Source organism: Palaemon carinicauda, chromosome 22 (genome assembly GCF_036898095.1).
Source record: "Palaemon carinicauda isolate YSFRI2023 chromosome 22, ASM3689809v2, whole genome shotgun sequence".
Lineage (NCBI taxonomy): Eukaryota > Metazoa > Arthropoda > Malacostraca > Decapoda > Palaemonidae > Palaemon > Palaemon carinicauda.
In genome coordinates, this window is record NC_090746.1 from 67,403,660 (window position 1) to 67,421,159 (window position 17,500).

Below are 17,500 nucleotides of genomic sequence, written 5' to 3' on the forward strand. Positions count from 1 at the left end.
GCTAAACCGTCGCACACCAGCCAATAGGCTACATCACGAAGGAAGGAACTTTTAACAACTGTGAAAAGTGTCTCGAAAATATTTAAGTTAAATCTATAAGCTAATTCTAAAACAAGACGAGTAATTTTGCAACTGTGCCTTATCCACCTCAGGGGATAATAGATAAATTATCCTGGAAGTTATTATAATTTTCATTCGTTTCATTTTTTGGTGATGTCATACTACAGTGATATTGTGGAAAGATGAGAGGCGTGTCTTTGATATATCAAAGAAATTAGATTATTTGGGGGGGATAGAATTAACTTATCTTTTTAAACGAGTGTAATTTAGTGATTTAATAGTTTGGTGAGCTATCAAGAATAATAAAACAAGTGATCTTAAACCCTATTAGAAGAATGTTATTGAAACATTTATATATTCATGGATATCTGTAAGGCTAAGCTACAAGGAAAAACTAGTAAACGAGCAGATTACAGCAGTTACAAACGTCTGAAATCTCCATTCAGGAAATCTCAATTTCTTAACTTAAAGTGACGTTAAATAATGTGAATTAATATCAAACAAATAAATAAATGAACAAACGAGCACATTAAGGATAATAAATCCAAGGGGACTCGAACTCGGAGCTCTCAATGACCTAAACTCTTGCGACGGCAGAAAAACAAACAATCATGTCGACCCTAAAAATAGGCTTCATCGGAGCGGGGAATATGGCTCAGGCTTTTGCAAAGGGCCTCATCGCTGCTGGTAAGTAGAAATTCATTGATCGAGTTTTCTGGCGATGCAGTCGCCAAGGTGCTGCTGCTATGCTGGAACTGGTGGCGATTCCTGGAAGATTTCTGATAGGCCGTTCTCTCTCTCTCTCTCTCTCTCTCTCTCTCTCTGTACCCAGTAAATTTGTAAGGCCAGCCATCATCAGAGCAAGTTTCTGCTATAATCTCTCTCTCTCTCTCTCTCTCTCTCTCTCTCTCTCTCTCTCTCTCTCTCTCTCTCTCTCTGTTAATATTTGTATGATTTTAGGCCTTATTCGTATTTTCGTCTTTGCGTGGTTCCTTGCGTTACTTATTAAGGTTAGGCTTAACGAATAAAAAATGAGAGAGAGAGAGAGAGAGAGAGAGAGAGAGAGAGAGAGAGAGAGAGAGAGAGAGAGAGAGAGAGAGAGAGAGAGAGAGAGTGGGGGGTCTAGCATCCCTTCAAGGTCATCATATCTTCAGAACATATCTTCTTTTTTTTTCTTCTTCCTACTCTGCCACTCCCCTTTTGACTAACAACCCCGTCTATCTCTCTCTCTCTCTCTCTCTCTCTCTCTCTCTCTCTCTCTCTCTCTCTCTCTCTCTCTCTCTCTCTCTGCTACGCAGTGTCTAGATGATTCAATCAAATTAGTTTTTTTTTCGTTTCAGTAAATTGTTTAGTTTGTGATTAAAATTATTTTAGGTTTAATTAGATGTTTAAAATAGAATATAATGATAATATAATAATATAATAATTACAATAGAGATGTTGATAATGACAAATAACGATTATTAAGCTTTACCAGACCTGTAAGCTTTCCCAAATTCTTAAGCTTTACCAGAATCTTAATGTTTACTAGATTCCGAAGCTTTACCAGACTCTTAAGCTTTACTAGATTCTTAAGCTTTACCAGACTCTTAAGCTTTACCATATTCTTAAGCTTTATCAGACTCTTTAGCTTTATCAGGACCCCTGGCCCATTTGTATGAGGAAATGAAAGAATGGATATATTTTACCAAAACAATTTTTATCAAGTTTCTGTTTGATCTTGTAACAAACAGATCATTATTGTTGATTGTGATGATACTGTTCAAATTTAGTACGACACGGTGTGCGAGGTGGGGGAAGGGGTGGGGTGGTCACTAACCCCGGGTAGGGGTCACATAAGTTATTCATATAGGGACGGAATTATGCAAAATACCATAAGATTTAGTATCGACTTCATAGGAAATGCCCAACTTCTTTTTGCCATTTTGCGTTTTGCTTTTTTTGATAGTTTTCGAAACCCGCTTAAACTTGATAGTTTCTTGTAACGTGTGCAATACCCCCATCCTTGTGAGGTAGGGATGTGGGTTTTGGGTGAGCTAATAGGTGTACCTGCTGAGTCAGCAGCAGCCATTGCCTGGCCCTCCGTGGTTCTAGCTTGATTGAAAGGGGCAATGTCTCTGCCATTCATGAGTGACCTTTAAAATCTTATATTTTTATTACATTATTGTTTTAAGTGTTTGTTGTCTTATACTTGAGGAAAATTGCAAATGTTGCAATTGATAAATGTATTTACTGGGTACAACCGTTTGACATATTTACCCATTTTGTTTATGTAGTCAATTACTTGAGATTTAATTAAGATCGAATCTAAATTTATGTGTTTGATATTCCAGACTCGAAATGACTGCTTCATTTTTTTTTTTGTGATAAGAGCAAGTTAATTTTTCCCCTGAGTTGTTCATCTTTTTTTTCATGTAAATAATAAGTATATCAAATCATGCAATAAGCTCTTTATTGAATTAATTTCTTCATGTAAATAAAATGAATGTAATAAGGATTTGTTTAGGTGACTTTTCGGTATACTTCAGTATTGAAACTAAGCTGTTTTAAGATCTCTGGTCAATGATTTATCAGCATGGTTGATTGAAGTAAGCTAAAACGAGTAGAATTTATTTTACGCACAAGAAACTGGGAGGAATTCGAGACACAAAAGAGCCATTATTAATATTATTATTATTTTTATTATTATCATTATTATTATTATTATTATTATTATTATTATTATTATTATTATTATTATTATTATTATTATTAACAGCTAAGCTGCAACCCTAGTTGTAAAAGCAGGATGCTATAAGCCCAAGGGCTCCAACTGGGAAAAATAGGTCAGTGAGAAACGGAAATTAGGAAATAAACTATATGAGAAGTAATGAACAATCAAAATAAAATACTTCAAGAACAGTAACATCCAAACAGACCTTTCATATATAAACTATAACAAAGGACTTGAGTCAGCCTCTTCAGTATAAAACCATTTGGTGTAAGTTTTAAATTTTGAAGTTCTACCGATTCAATTACCTGAGGAACACCACATTTCTATACTCACTATGGTACCCATCAACAGCAACTCTTTGCAATCTATTACTGTACTTAGAAATTCAATTATGATGCCAAGAAAAGACCCATCCCAACTATTTGAGTTTGAAAATGAGGGCCTCATGATTAACACGGTCAAAGGCAGCGCTAAAATCAAGGCCAATCCTACGAACTTCCTGACCACAATCAAGGGATTTCTGTACAGCATTGGATATTGTAAGAAGGGCATCACATGCTCCAAGGCATTTACAGGTTGCATCACGGTGTGGGACACGCAATATAGTCTCGCATTGCTGGGATCTCAATCAGAGATATTAAGGAAGGGGATTCCGTATGAAAAATATAAATAACATAGGGTAGTCGAGCTTTTCCTTAATTAGTCAATACCATCAATAGCACCAAGATAAAGGAAGCGCCATCAAAATGATCTAATATGATTAGTTAGTCAGAAGCAAGATAGGAACCTGATATTATCTGTGGAATGCAATTCACTCTCAAAATGTCTCTGATAGTGATATTTTACATAAAATACACTGCAATTGGGTCTTATGTATTCTCAGAATTATCATTATCGTACCTAACAACAGCAACAAAAACATTAGTGATAGTAATCATGAAAATACTAATACATTTAAACTTTACATTGACAGGTGTAACCAAGCCCCAGGGTATCGTGGTCTCTTCACCGAAGGTCGACCAGCATCTATTGGATCAAATGTCGGTGAGTTATTATTATTATTATTATTATTATTATTATTATTATTATTATTATTTGCTAAGCTACAATCCTAGTTGGAAAAGCAGGATGCTATAAGCTCAAAGGCTCCATCACGAAAAATAGCCCAGTAAGGAAAGGAAGTAAGCCAATAAACTGATAAGAGTAGTGTGTCTGCGTGTACCTTCAGGCAATCGTTGGTTTAGAGCTTAATGATAATTCAAGTCTATTGGAAGTTTGCGAGGAAGGGGGGGAGGGTTGTTGATAAGCATCTCGACACGTCTCACACGCAAACATTTCTTGAATATATAAGAGAGACTTCTTAACTTTAAGTCTAATATAGATCATCATCTCCTCCTACGCCCTTGGCGCAAGGGGCCTCAGATTTCGCCAGTCGTCTCTATCTTGAGATTTTAAATCAATACTTCTTCATTCATCATCTCTCACTTCACGCTTCCTAGTCCTCAGCTATGTACTCCTGATGCCTGGCGGATGATCTTTTTAACATAGATAGGCCTATAAAATAAACCGAGTGTGCCTTGTGAATGCTCTGCTTATCATACTTTAAGCTTCTAGGAAATGTACCTGTCTAGTAATCTGCTGGACAGGAGTTCAATACCCGCTTAAGCTAGATACAGTAGTTTATAGTAATGTTTGCAACATCACCATTCTTGTGAGCTAGGGATGGTGGTTGGGGAGCCTATAGGTCTACTTGCTGAATCATCAGCAGCCATTGCCTGGCATTCCCTAGTGCTAGCTCTGGCATTGTGTTGAGTACTTCTGCCATTTATGAGTGACCTTTAAACATTGAAGATGGTCCTTAAATGAGAACGTTCTAGATAAATTTTGAAAGAAATATATATATTTCCTTTTACAGTGAATAAGTAATTTCAATCTGTCACCCGAGCCCCTTTAAACCTGCAGGCTATTGGCTGCGGGACCACTCACAACAACAGGGAAGCCGCCTCCTCCAGCGACGTCGTCGTGATGGCTGTGAAACCATCGGTCATCCCTAGGGTCCTACATGACCTCCAGTCCTGTGTGACTCCAACTCGACCTCTTCTGACGTCTGTAGCTTTGGGCGTGACCTTGGCCACCATGGAAGCTAATTTGCCCCCTGATAGCAGAGTTATAAGGATCATGCCCAACACCCCGGCGTTAGTACAGCTTGGGGCTTCTGTCTTCTGCAGAGGGAGTCACGCTACCGACGAAGATGCTCAGACGACACGCAGGTGAGATCTTTCTTTTATCTTTAAATATGTGGTTTTGACGACTCGTTTTCTACTTAAGTCTCATCAGATCCTCTAAACTTTTGAAGTTTCTAAGCGTTAATAGTTGGCGTATGGTTGGTAGACAATGATCTCCCAGAGATTGTTGATTTAGTCCTACGTCGATGTATCGGTAGATATATATCTAGTTATTATTATTATTATTATTATTATTATTATTATTATTATTATTATTATTATTATCAACTAAACTAAAAACCTAAAATTTAGTTGGAAAAGCAGGATGCTATAAGCCCAAGACCTCCAGCAGGGGAAAATAACCAAGTGAGAAAAGGAAATAAGGAAATGAATAATCTACAAGAGAAGTAATGAACAATTAAGATGAAATATTATAAGAACAGTAACAACATTAAAACAGTTCTCTCATATATAAAAGAATTTCCTTCTTGAAACAAATGGATCAGTTTTCTTGTTCACTTCAAGATATCTTTAAATGGAAACTTTTCCAGAATGAGGTATATAAAGATTTTTTTTTAAAGTAAACATTTTGGTATTCTTTGTATTTTAGAAATTTTATTTTCTTTATTTGAGTTGGTGTTTTTTATGCTTGTAATTCTTAATCCACTCTCATTCAGATTTTTCTAAATGAACATGAGAGCTTGATATTGATATGAAAATCATTACTTTTAACACTGAAAATAATAATTCTAATATTCGAGTAATGATAAAATTTTCACTTCTAGATTTTTAACTATAGAGGCCTGCTAATCGTATTTCTAAAGTCATTTATTTTTTGTAATGTATAGTCTATCTGGGCAATTTATTGACAATTCGACATCTTCACAACATTATTTCCTTTATAACAATAACAATAGTAATAACAATGGTAATAATGATAAAAATAACATTCTTTATTTAAATATTCCTTTATTAGGAAATTAGAAATAAAAATTTGCCTGTAAGTAATTCATATTGGTATACTGCACATCCCCACACTTCTCTAGAACTAGGCCTACAGAGATTTATCAATCAATCGAGAATGATACACAGTTCCTTTATTATTATTATTATTATTATTATTATTATTATTATTATTATTATTATTATTATTATTATTATTATGTGATAAGCCCTAGGGCTCTACCAAGGAAAAAATAGCCCTGTGAGGAGAGGAGACAAGGAAATAGATAAACTATGCGAGAAATAATGAATAAAGAATATAAGATATCTTAAGATTAGATACAACGTTAAATATGAGAGACTCATATCAGCGTGTTCACAGTAAAAACATTCGCTGCAACTTTGAACTTCAGAAGTTCTACCGATTCAACTACTTGATTAGAAAGATCAAGTATCTGACATCAAATTGGAGATATACATTTTACAATCAACATCTTTCACATGTCTTTTCTCTTTAATACAAACATCAATTTCTTCCCCACCAGGTTGTTGTCTGCCGTAGGCGAAGTGGACGAAGTTCCTGAAGGGTTTCTGGACGCGGTGACTGGTCTGAGCGGTGCTGGACCAGCTTACGTAAGTCTTGTACATTATCATTATTACTAGCTAAGCAACGCAGGATGTTATAAGCCCAAGGGCTCCAACAGGGAAAACAGCCCAGCGAGGAAAAGAAATAAGGAAACATAGAATATTGGTCCTAAGTGTACCCTCAAGCAAGAGAACTCTTGCTTGAAGGTATCCCAAACAGTGGAAGACCCAATAATAGGGAACAATAGTTTGATTTTGGAGTGTTCTAGAATAGCTCCTTACTAGATCAGAGTCAATGCTCTGGATTTCGAAGAGTCTGTAGATTGTCAATGAAAAGTAATCTTGTTGAGTTAATGAATATGATTATTATGCTATAAACTGTGCCTGTTAGATACAATAGTAGTTTTGAATATAATTTAATTAAGTGTTATTACTTGTGTAGTTTTTTATTTATTTATTTGTTCTCATGTTTGTTTGCTTGATTGTTTGCCTGCATTGTTCTTAACTTCATTTTGTATTTCTTTTTTTCATGTATAGGTATTTTGATTTTAAAACTGTAAAGTTGGTTTTAATCAAACATACTGAATAGTGTCCTTATTTATGCATATAACACTTGCCATTACAGTACTACCATCACTATCATAACGAAATTCATCATTATTATGATTTACATCCATGTACGTACTGTCATTCACTGCCCTTTTCATCTTCTGGACAATTGTTTCTTTCGCAGGTCTACTTGAGCATCGAAGCCTTAGCTGATGGTGGTGTACGGATGGGGCTGCCCCGACCCTTGGCTCTTAAGCTTGCAGCGCAAACAGTTATGGTAAGAGAGAGAGAGAGAGAGAGAGAGAGAGAGAGAGAGAGAGAGAGAGAGAGAGAGAGCACGCGAACGTAATTGCAAGAATGAAGGCTCCTGATTAGGATCTAGAAAAAAAGTGACAGTAGAATGAAACAGTGCATCTCTGGCTTCATTGTTGAACTGGAATGAAAGCTGAAGAATGAGTGAATGAGCGTGGAATGAGCATTCCATTTTTACCGATTGCTAGACCGATAATCTTCACTTTCAGACACACAATGCAGTGCGAATCTACAATGGTTGAGAGATAAGAGACAAATAGCTCTTGAATTATTCAGTATGTTATTCTTGACAAGGCGATTTATATGCAAATATCTTGGCTGGAGAGAGAGAGAGAGAGAGAGAGAGAGAGAGAGAGAGAGAGAGAGAGAGAGAGAGAGAGAGAGAGAGAGAGAGATGGTATTCTTTGATATTGTAGAATTATTAGTTTCATGCCAGTAGTACATGCGTGCTTCTGTATTATTAATACTATTATAATTATTATTGTTATCATTATTATAGCTTATAAAAGGTTAGGTATATACTGTATGATTGTTTTTATATCACGCATTTCAATGCCAAAGCCATCCACATCTCCAGACGATAATCTTAAAAAAGTTAGGCCTCAATCTTTTCCAGTTTTATATATATATATATATATATATATATATATATATATATATATATATATGTATATGTATATAAATATATATATATATATATATATATATATATATATATATATATAAATATATATATATATATATATATATATATACAGTAAGTATATATATATATATATATATATATATATATATATGTATATATATATATGTATATATATATATATATATATATATATATATATATATATATATATATATATACATATATATATATATATATATATATATATATATATAAATATATATATAAACACCAGGCAGACTTAATGAAAGAAAGAAGAGAGTGTTTAATACATTGAAGCTTCCTTATATACATTTCTTGTTTATTAATAGGCGCTCATGTTTGCAGGGTGCGGCCAAGATGGTCCTGGAAACTGGAAAACATCCAGGGCAACTGAAGGACGAAGTCTGTTCTCCCGGAGGTGAGTCTCACAGAAGGTTTCTCAATAACTTTAACGCAAATAGTTTTTCTATTACTAAAAAGCCTACTCACTTCATTTTCACCTGGACTTAAATATCATCTTTCTTGTTATATATAAATAATCATACGCGCATTAGCCTTTATATCGTAAATTTCATACTTATTTTAATTTAGAAAATAGACCGACGCGTCACAAAGATTACGGTCACCGATATCGGTTGTATTTGATAGGTATGGATAAGTGTAAGTAAGGGAACAAACATTAATCATCTACTTGATAAGATTTATCTCTGAATTTTCTTATCACTGGGGCCAACTGAGATACAATACCTTTAATATGTGTGTATGAATGTATGCATCTTTTTCTAATTGCTTCCCGGCCAAGCTGAGTCATTGCCGCTTGCACTGAACACCTAAAGTGTATTTCAAGCTCCTTTATCACATTAGCCTTTCAACTTTATCAAAGCAATGGCATTTAACTTCCTTTTAATTCTATCGGCAGGCTGTACCATCCAGGGCGTAGCTGCGCTCGAGAAAGCTGGCCTGAGAGCAGCCTTCATCAGTGCAGTGCACGACGCCACGGTTAAATCCATAGAAACTTCGGGAAACTGAGGATTGAAGAACTGAGAATAATAGATATTCTTAATTGGAGGCGATTCCTCTATAGAGGAAGCTGGTGAAAATGAACAGGGATAATGGTGGATTGTTGAAGAAACTAAGTATATTTTAACGAAGAAGAAAATTTCAAATACACGATGAGACTAGAATTCACGAGATAATGCAACCGCTCTCTTTAAAATGCTCTCTTAATTAATACTAAAATCAGTTTGATAACAGTGATTATTTGTTCTCTCTATTATCAGATAAGATGATTAATGTGTTAGCGTAAGGCAAAAGAAAACTTATAATTTAATGGAGAATTCGTGCCATAATAGCATTATTGCTTTAATAAAGGTGCTGTACTATGCCAGTCATTATAAATTTGTTACTTGTTATTGGAGTTTTTGAAAGTGATATATATATATATATATATATATATATATATATATATATATATATATATATATATATATACATATATGTATATGTATATATGTGTGTCTGTGTTCTAATCGTATATATGTGTATACCAAATTTCTTTTTCTATGTTTGTGTTAATAATTTTGCTTTATACTACTTTGAATGATTAAGTTTGCTAATTTTGTTAAGCTCTTATTATTATTATTATCATTATTATTATTATTATTATTATTATTATTATTATTATCATTATTATTATTATTACTAGCGTTACTATTGTCATTTATACTAGTATTTTGTTAATAGTATCGCAATCATTTTAATAGTTATTATTATTATTATTATTATTATTATTATTATTATTATTATTTTTATTATTATTATCGTTGTTGTTATTAATTTTATTGCTGCTATCAATAATGACCTTACAATAATTAGTATTTTTATTCTGTGAACATAATGTAATGAGCAATTCGTTCTTTTCACTCCTGCAAATACAAAAAGTCCCAGTGGTTCAGTTGATTCATGAGGCTCGCAACTCCATCCCCCCAAAAATTTGATCAAAACTGCAGAATTGTCAGACTGGCTTGGATACGACTCGTTTATTCCTCCGAGAGCCTGGTAATTAGTTGACTGTGGTTGGATGCAGCTGCAAAGACACCAGCCAGTATGTTTTGGAGCTAAATATGAGATGTATTTGGTAATATATATATATATATATATATATATATATATATATATATATACATATATATACACATACATATGTATATATATACATATATATACATATATATATATATATTTATATATATATACATATATATATATATATATATATATATATATATATATACTGTATATATATACATATATACATATATACAGTATATATATATATATATATATATATATATATATATATATATGTATATATACATATACATATGTATATATATACATACATATATATACATACATATATATATATATATATATATATATATACATACTGTATATATATATATATATATATATATATATATATATATATATATATATATATATATAAAATTTATATTTCTTGATAGCTAAGTAGTATGTCAATGACTAGTTTTGTTTTAATTCAGCGGAATACTTTCGACTCCTGGTCCAGTTACAATCGCTTAATCACCAAGTCAGAGGGATGGTTAGGCTGTCCCCTCTTGGCCTACGGTAGACTTTCTAGTCTACCGTTTGCTAAGAAGGGTCTTGCACATTCTTTCATTTTATCTGTGGCTTCTGAACTGGTATCGTGTAAAAGGTGAGTTTTGCAATAGTTTAAGGAAAAACAAACTTTATATTCATTAAAATTTTGAAATAGGTTTATATAGTATGTTGGCAGTTTAGCAATTCATACATATTGTCTAATTAGGACAATATTTTGTACGGCCATTTTAGTTTAATACTTTCTCTGTAAGTATAGTACTTTCTCTTAGATAATGTCACTTGTAGTACCAGTTTTTTTAACTACACATCCATATGCTAGACAAAATGTTGAGGTTTTTTATTACTTTAGTTGGGAATTGTCAGTAATCCTTTATTCTTCACAGGTCCTGTCGATAGCAGAACTTCGGTGATATCAGGAAATCTGTGTCCAGAGGCTATTGCAAGAGATATTCCTTAGCTCAAAGAGGGCTCTGAACTTTTCGCTTTGTAGAAAGTGTCATCCGAACCGGCTGAACTATGGTAAACATAATAAATAGACTTAATTAGGTTATTGAGAGAACCCGAGGAATATTTTTTTTAATCCTGGTTGTGAACTGATGATAAATCTTAGCCAACGGCATCATTCTGTATTGAACATTTTTAAAACCTTTTGGGTATACTACACTTATCTAGACTGTCTGAAATGTACATGCACACACACACATGTATATATATATATATATATATATATATACAGTATATATATATATATATATATATATATATATATATATATATATATATATATATACAGTATATATATATATATATATATATATATATATATGTATATGTATATATATATATATATATATATATATATATATATATATATATATATATATATATTCAATCCGGTTGACACTATAGACTGGCAATGAACAATTCTTATTCAGTTTAAAGTTTATGAAGATCTGGAAGACGCCTCCAGAGCCAAGGCTTGATAGCAGAGTAGAAATAATTCATAGTTCTTGTGAAATAACAGAATAAGCTGACATAAATCTTTTATTTTATGTATGGCATCTATTTTAACGGTTTTACAGACCTTGATTAATTCATATGTATTATTCATTATCTATATAGTTTGTTTGCTGTTCCCTTATTTCTTTCCTCACTGGGCTACTTTCCTTGTTGCAGCCCTTGTTCTTGTTGAATTCTGCTTTTCCATCTAGGGATATATCTTTGCTATTCACTATAGTAATAATGATTATAATAATTCAATACTTATAACTATGACAATAATTGCACCTGGATGACTAAAATATAAACTGCTTTTAATGGAGGTTCGAGTTGAGACAGGCAAAGAAATAAAGACACCGCATTGTGCAATATGACGTATTTGTCAATGTATGCCTATAATGGTGAAATGGTTTGAAGGTGTAAATTGTTATAGAAGGAATGGGATTGGATGGAATTCTTGAACAACGTTAATGAGAAACTATAGGGCTCTACATCTATTGTTGACAAATGTACAGTAATGGGGCAGTGGTCATTACATATTCACACGTTCAGGGATAAATAAGCCTTTTAATATATATATATATATATATATATATATATATATATATATATGTATGTATATATATATATATATATATATATATATTTCTTTTAATGAAGATACAGTATCTGGATCCCTAATAAGGTGGTTGCCGTATCTGTATTCTATAATGAATATATGTAATGTATAATGTGGGTTTGTGTGTGTAGTACAGAGAGAGAGAGAGAGAGAGAGAGAGAGAGAGGGGATTACCCAATACCCAAGACCTAAAGGTAGAGTAGGTCTTGGGATTACTATTGAAATACGTATTAGCCTACACAGTAAAAAGGTTACCATCTCTCTCTCTCTCTCTCTCTCTCTCTCTCTCTCTCTCTCTCTCTCTGCCTGTCTTCCTCTCCCTCCCTCCCTCCCTCCCTCTCCTCCCTCCCCTAGTATATGGGTTCTCAACTTCTCCAAAGGCCTCCGTAACAGGTTATAGACAGATTAAATGAGATTGTTAATGGCGAGAGAAATACTCTGGTGTTATTTGTTTGATTTGTTGCTGGGTCTTGCTTATTTACTATTCCCTACTCATTTTGTATGTTTCTTACTTTTAATAGGATAAGTAATTTATATACTAAATAACTCTCTCTCTCTCTCTCTCTCTCTCTCTCTCTCTCTCTCTCTCTCTCTCTCATTAAACTCTTCCATAGATAAACAATGATGGAAACAATCGCTATATTTTTTCATTTTTTGTCTTTTTACTTTATTTAGTGAATTAAGTTTTCAAAATATTTTTTTTCTATGTAATGAAGAGTAAGCGCCTGGATATATATATATATATATATATATATATATATATATATATCGGGTCCCGCTCAGCTCTCACCGTCCATCGATATATGGGAGAGGGAGTAGTCATACCCTGTTGAGAAAGGTGTGTGTGCATATCTATCTAGATATTTAGCCGTCATTTCAGATGGGTCGCGTACACTATTAACTAATAAAAAAATCTGTTATGAAGGGAACCCAATTTCAAGGCTTCTATAATACCTCTGAATGGCCTCCTAAGCCTCAGCGCTGGGTCTTATGACCCAAATTGAGGGTGAGATTTGTTGAAATCCAAATATTAGGTCATGGAACATGAGATGGCTATACAGCTCTATAGGTGTTTGAGTAATAAGAATAAGAAAATAGAATAAATTTGAAACGATTGAAAACTTGATGTCAAAACTGATATATTTTCTTTTTGTCTGATTCCACAGCATAGTTGTTTCAGTAGAAATACGCAAGATTGCCTGATAATTGTTTATTGTGAAAAATTTGTGACTGATATGTAGTTTTGCATATTTGAAAAGTTGGGTGTGAATCTTACATTGAATTTTCGTGGTTTTCTAATAATTATTCATATTCATAACGAGAGAGAGAGAGAGAGAGAGAGAGAGAGAGAGAGAGAGAGAGAGAGAGAGAGAGAGAGAGAGAGAGAGCACTAGATAATTTTATGGTAGTCTTCACTGTACTGCACAATACAAGAATGTCTAAACTTGAGAGAGTCGTTGATTCTTGTACAGTACATTGTCTTTGAATAATCTAGAGGATTATAAATATTTAGCTTCTATATATTCCTTTCTGTAATATTCATATACTCCCACCAACATCCCGTCGACACATCAACTACTATAGGATTGAATAATAGTTTACATTTGTCATGAACTTTATTTAACAAAATATAAACAGCTTGCAGGTATAAAAATGTAGAAAAAATCAACTGAAATAACAAAAGAACGACGCCAACGACCGGCGTGTGGCAGTTATAAAGGCCTAAGGAAATGAAGGAGGCCTAGCAAAGAACTCACATGATCATATGTCACAATGAGAGAAGGGTAAGAGGCTAAAGTAAGTGCTTATATACCGTCGATTCTTGAAGAATCACGCCATTTAACAACAAATTGGGCAAATCTGCTTTCCCCTGAGAGTATTGTGCAACTTGGAGGGTTATGCCAAAACTGCAGGAATCCTGTATTGTATCTGTGGTGCCGCTAAGACTACCTGTGTAGCTGTAGGAAGTCTGTGCTGCTGTCTTGGTGCTGCTAATACTGCTTGTGCAGAAACTGGAGAAGTAAACAGCTCTTGTGGTTGTGCCAATACTTCTTGAACGAAAGCAGGAGGGCTGCGCAGTTGCTGTGGTTCAGCCAAGATTCTATGTGTAGTAACACTTGGAGTAAACACTTGTGGTGCTGCCAAAGCAGCCTGTCTTCCTCTTGGGGGATTGTAGAGTTGTTGAGGCGTTGCAGGATAAGCAGCCTGCCCTTGGAAGGAATAAGTAGGATGGAATCCCGTTTCGTCAGCGTAATAATTAACAGTCATCACACGACCATCAGGCAGATGGACGTAGTACGTCCCTTCCGTTTGGGCACCATTGCTGCTCTCCTGATGACCATACTTTACGGGCTGCCTTGCATTGTCAATTTCATCTACAACGTAGCTGTAGCTGTAGGAGGGAGAGACTGAGGTCGTTGGTGTAGCGTAGTTATAACCCGGTTCCTGTGGGGCGCCATAGCCTGTCCTGACAGCAATGCCGATAAGAACGGCGAAGGTTGTAACGGCAATCTGTGTGAAGGGAATTTTTTTTATTATCATTTCTAGATCAGGTTTTATTCATTAGAATTTTTCGGAATGAACAAAGTTTAGATATGGTAACTTCCACCAGAATTAGATTGATACTGAATAGTTTGCTAATGTGAAAATGGCTTAGAATTTCTTAATTAAAGCAAATGTTAAGAAAATTACCAGAACGAAATTGTTCTGTAGAAAGCTTCACCATAATATCACTCTTTTCTAAGCATATAGCGCTATCAAAAGTCACCAAACTTTAAGAAAAGGTTGAAAAGAGAAACTATTATCCTTCTTGGGTACGAATAGTACGAAATACATTCTCATGGTCAAGTGAAAAACAAAATAAAGATAAAAGAATGAAACAGCCGAAATTAATAATACCGCTAAAATAAAGGCAATGGAATAATGAAATTAGTTGGAAATGAAAATCAAATAGATGATACTTCTAAAGAAAAAAAGCTTTTGATTTTATACGTTTCACATTTTTGAGAGCATTGATCATACCCTCATGAGTTTCAAGATGGCTGCCAACTACCTTTATCAAAATGGGCACCGGCTGCCATTTTGGATTCTATAACTAAGATGGCAGACTAACCATTCTGTTTATCAGTGGGTTTCGAGACCCGCTCCAGCTCGATAGTGCTTTGTAGAGTCTACAACCTCACCATCTTTGCGAGCTAGGGATGGGGTGTTTGGGGGAGGCTACAGAGTTTATCTGCTGAGTCATCAGCAGCCATTGCCTGGCCCTCCCTGATCTTATGTTGATGGAGAGTGAATTAGGCGCTGATCATATTCTATATGGTTAGTCCCTAGGACACTGTCACTGTCCCTTGTCTCCGTCATTCATGATATAACTTTAATCCCGGCAGTAATTCACGCTACAGTTTTTGCAACATTTTGCAACCGAGATTCGCCCTACAGCCCCGACGTATTTCACTTATTCTAGCAATTCTCTGTTTCCATTAGCGATTGACAACAGGTTCGTCGGGGGCGGGGATCTGTGGCTAAAGACACCTTTACACCTGAAACGTGTTTTTCCGGATGTTTGGCGTTTCTCTAAGCGTGACCTTTTAGAGAAAACAGACAAACATACATATGCGATAAACAGTGATGGAGAGTTACGCCTGTGATTCGATCTTCTCTTTTTTTTTTCGTTGTATTGTTGCTTCATCGGTTTTTATTCAAAATTCAATGAAAGATTACTCTATTCTTATAATTTTTATTGGTTACTAGCTTTAAGTTATGCCCTGGATCGTCACTTTTTAAGTTTTGCTGATACGAGAAATAAAGGTGTTGGTTTGAAATAGAATTTCTATGTTATTCTTTTCAAAGATTTGGCTATAAGGAATATAAATAGAATATATTTTCTCTGTTCTTAGTAGAAAGTTATTAAAGGTAAATGAATTTAATAGACAGGCGCTAAAACAGAATTTTGCGTGAATCAAGAAGTTAGAATATACGAGAAAATATAAATCAAGCTTTTGTTGAAATAATTACGACTGTGAAAATCAGCCGTAAATGCACCGAAGTTATAAACTCTGCAATGTTTAGAAATGTTTGTGAATAAAGATTTTGTAAAAATATTTGTTAGGTAACTGTCGTCTTTTGATTTTATGTAGAACCCAAACTTTTCCTGGGTATTTAGAGAATCCAAGATAAGAATGTATCTCTCTTGATAGCCTAATTGGTAGAGTCACTGTCTGGATGGGTTTTCATTCAGAGGTATAGGCTCGAATCTAGGTCTGGTTAGAAGCAATTTGGATATTCATGCTAAAAGTAGATAATTCAGCATTTAAAAAAAAGCTGTTTATGACTTAATATTCGAAAATTAAACGCTGTTTGTTAGTGACTAAGTACTCACACACAGACACACACGTGTATATATATATATATATATATATATATATATATATATATATATATATGTATATATATATATATATATATATATATATATATATATATATATATATATATATATAATTTTCAACCTCATACTTGGGATCGAACGCTAGCCCCTTCTAATGAAAGGCCAGGTCGAAACCAACCATGCCACGAGAGCCCATAAAAGGAAATCTGAACCTGACACTAATCTAGCTGTCCGAGGATTTACCTGGTGAGACATCAGTCTCTTTACCAGCATGGTTGGTTTCGACCTGGCCTTTCATTAGAAGGGGCTAGCGTTCGATCCCAAGTATGAGGTAGAAATTTATTTCTATTTGAACACGATGTTGTGTTGATATTTATCCATATTGACTCATTAGGGGTAATTTGAATGAATTACTACCAATTGTGTCACGTGGTGGCCCGGGGAAATCTGGTAAAACTCGCTGGTAAAGAGACTGATGTCTCACCAGGTAAATCCTCGGACAGCTAGATTAGTGTCAGGTTCAGATTTCCTTTTATGGGCTCTCGTGGCATGGTTGGTTTCGACCTGGCCTTTCATTAGAAGGGGCTAGCGTTCGATCCCAAGTATGAGGTAGAAATTTATTTCTATTTGAACACGATGTTGTGTTGATATTTATCCATATTGATTCATTAGGGGTAATTTGAATGAATTACTACCAATTGTGTCACGTGGTGGCCCGGGGAAATCTGGTAAAACTCGCTGGTAAAGAGACTGATGTCTCACCAGGTAAATCCTCGGACAGCTAGATTAGTGTCAG

The 17,500-nt window shown here is 34.2% G+C and overlaps 1 protein-coding gene and 1 pseudogene across 2 annotated transcripts in view; one reads left to right on the forward strand and one right to left on the reverse strand.

Annotated features, from left to right (window-relative positions):
- The window catches only part of LOC137616510 (pyrroline-5-carboxylate reductase 3-like), a 10,064-nt gene extending 548 nt beyond the window's left edge, over positions 1–9,516 (forward strand). Inside the window, exons 1-7 of one of the 2 annotated variants that reach the window (XM_068346337.1) lie at positions 1–747; positions 3,747–3,817; positions 4,736–5,043; positions 6,486–6,573; positions 7,259–7,351; positions 8,399–8,471; positions 8,973–9,511. The exon at positions 1–747 is cut by the window's left edge and continues 181 nt beyond it. In XM_068346337.1, coding sequence (XP_068202438.1) covers positions 672–747; positions 3,747–3,817; positions 4,736–5,043; positions 6,486–6,573; positions 7,259–7,351; positions 8,399–8,471; positions 8,973–9,082 — 819 coding nt within the window. In that variant the 5' untranslated portion in view covers positions 1–671 and the 3' untranslated portion in view covers positions 9,083–9,511. Of the gene's footprint in view, positions 748–3,746; positions 3,818–4,735; positions 5,044–6,485; positions 6,574–7,258; positions 7,352–8,398; positions 8,472–8,972 lie in introns of both variants that reach the window. The other variant, XM_068346338.1, reaches the window with a different exon arrangement.
- Positions 9,517–14,156: 4,640 nt separating this feature from the next.
- LOC137615923 (uncharacterized) overlaps positions 14,157–17,500 on the reverse strand; it is a 4,477-nt pseudogene continuing 1,133 nt past the window's right edge.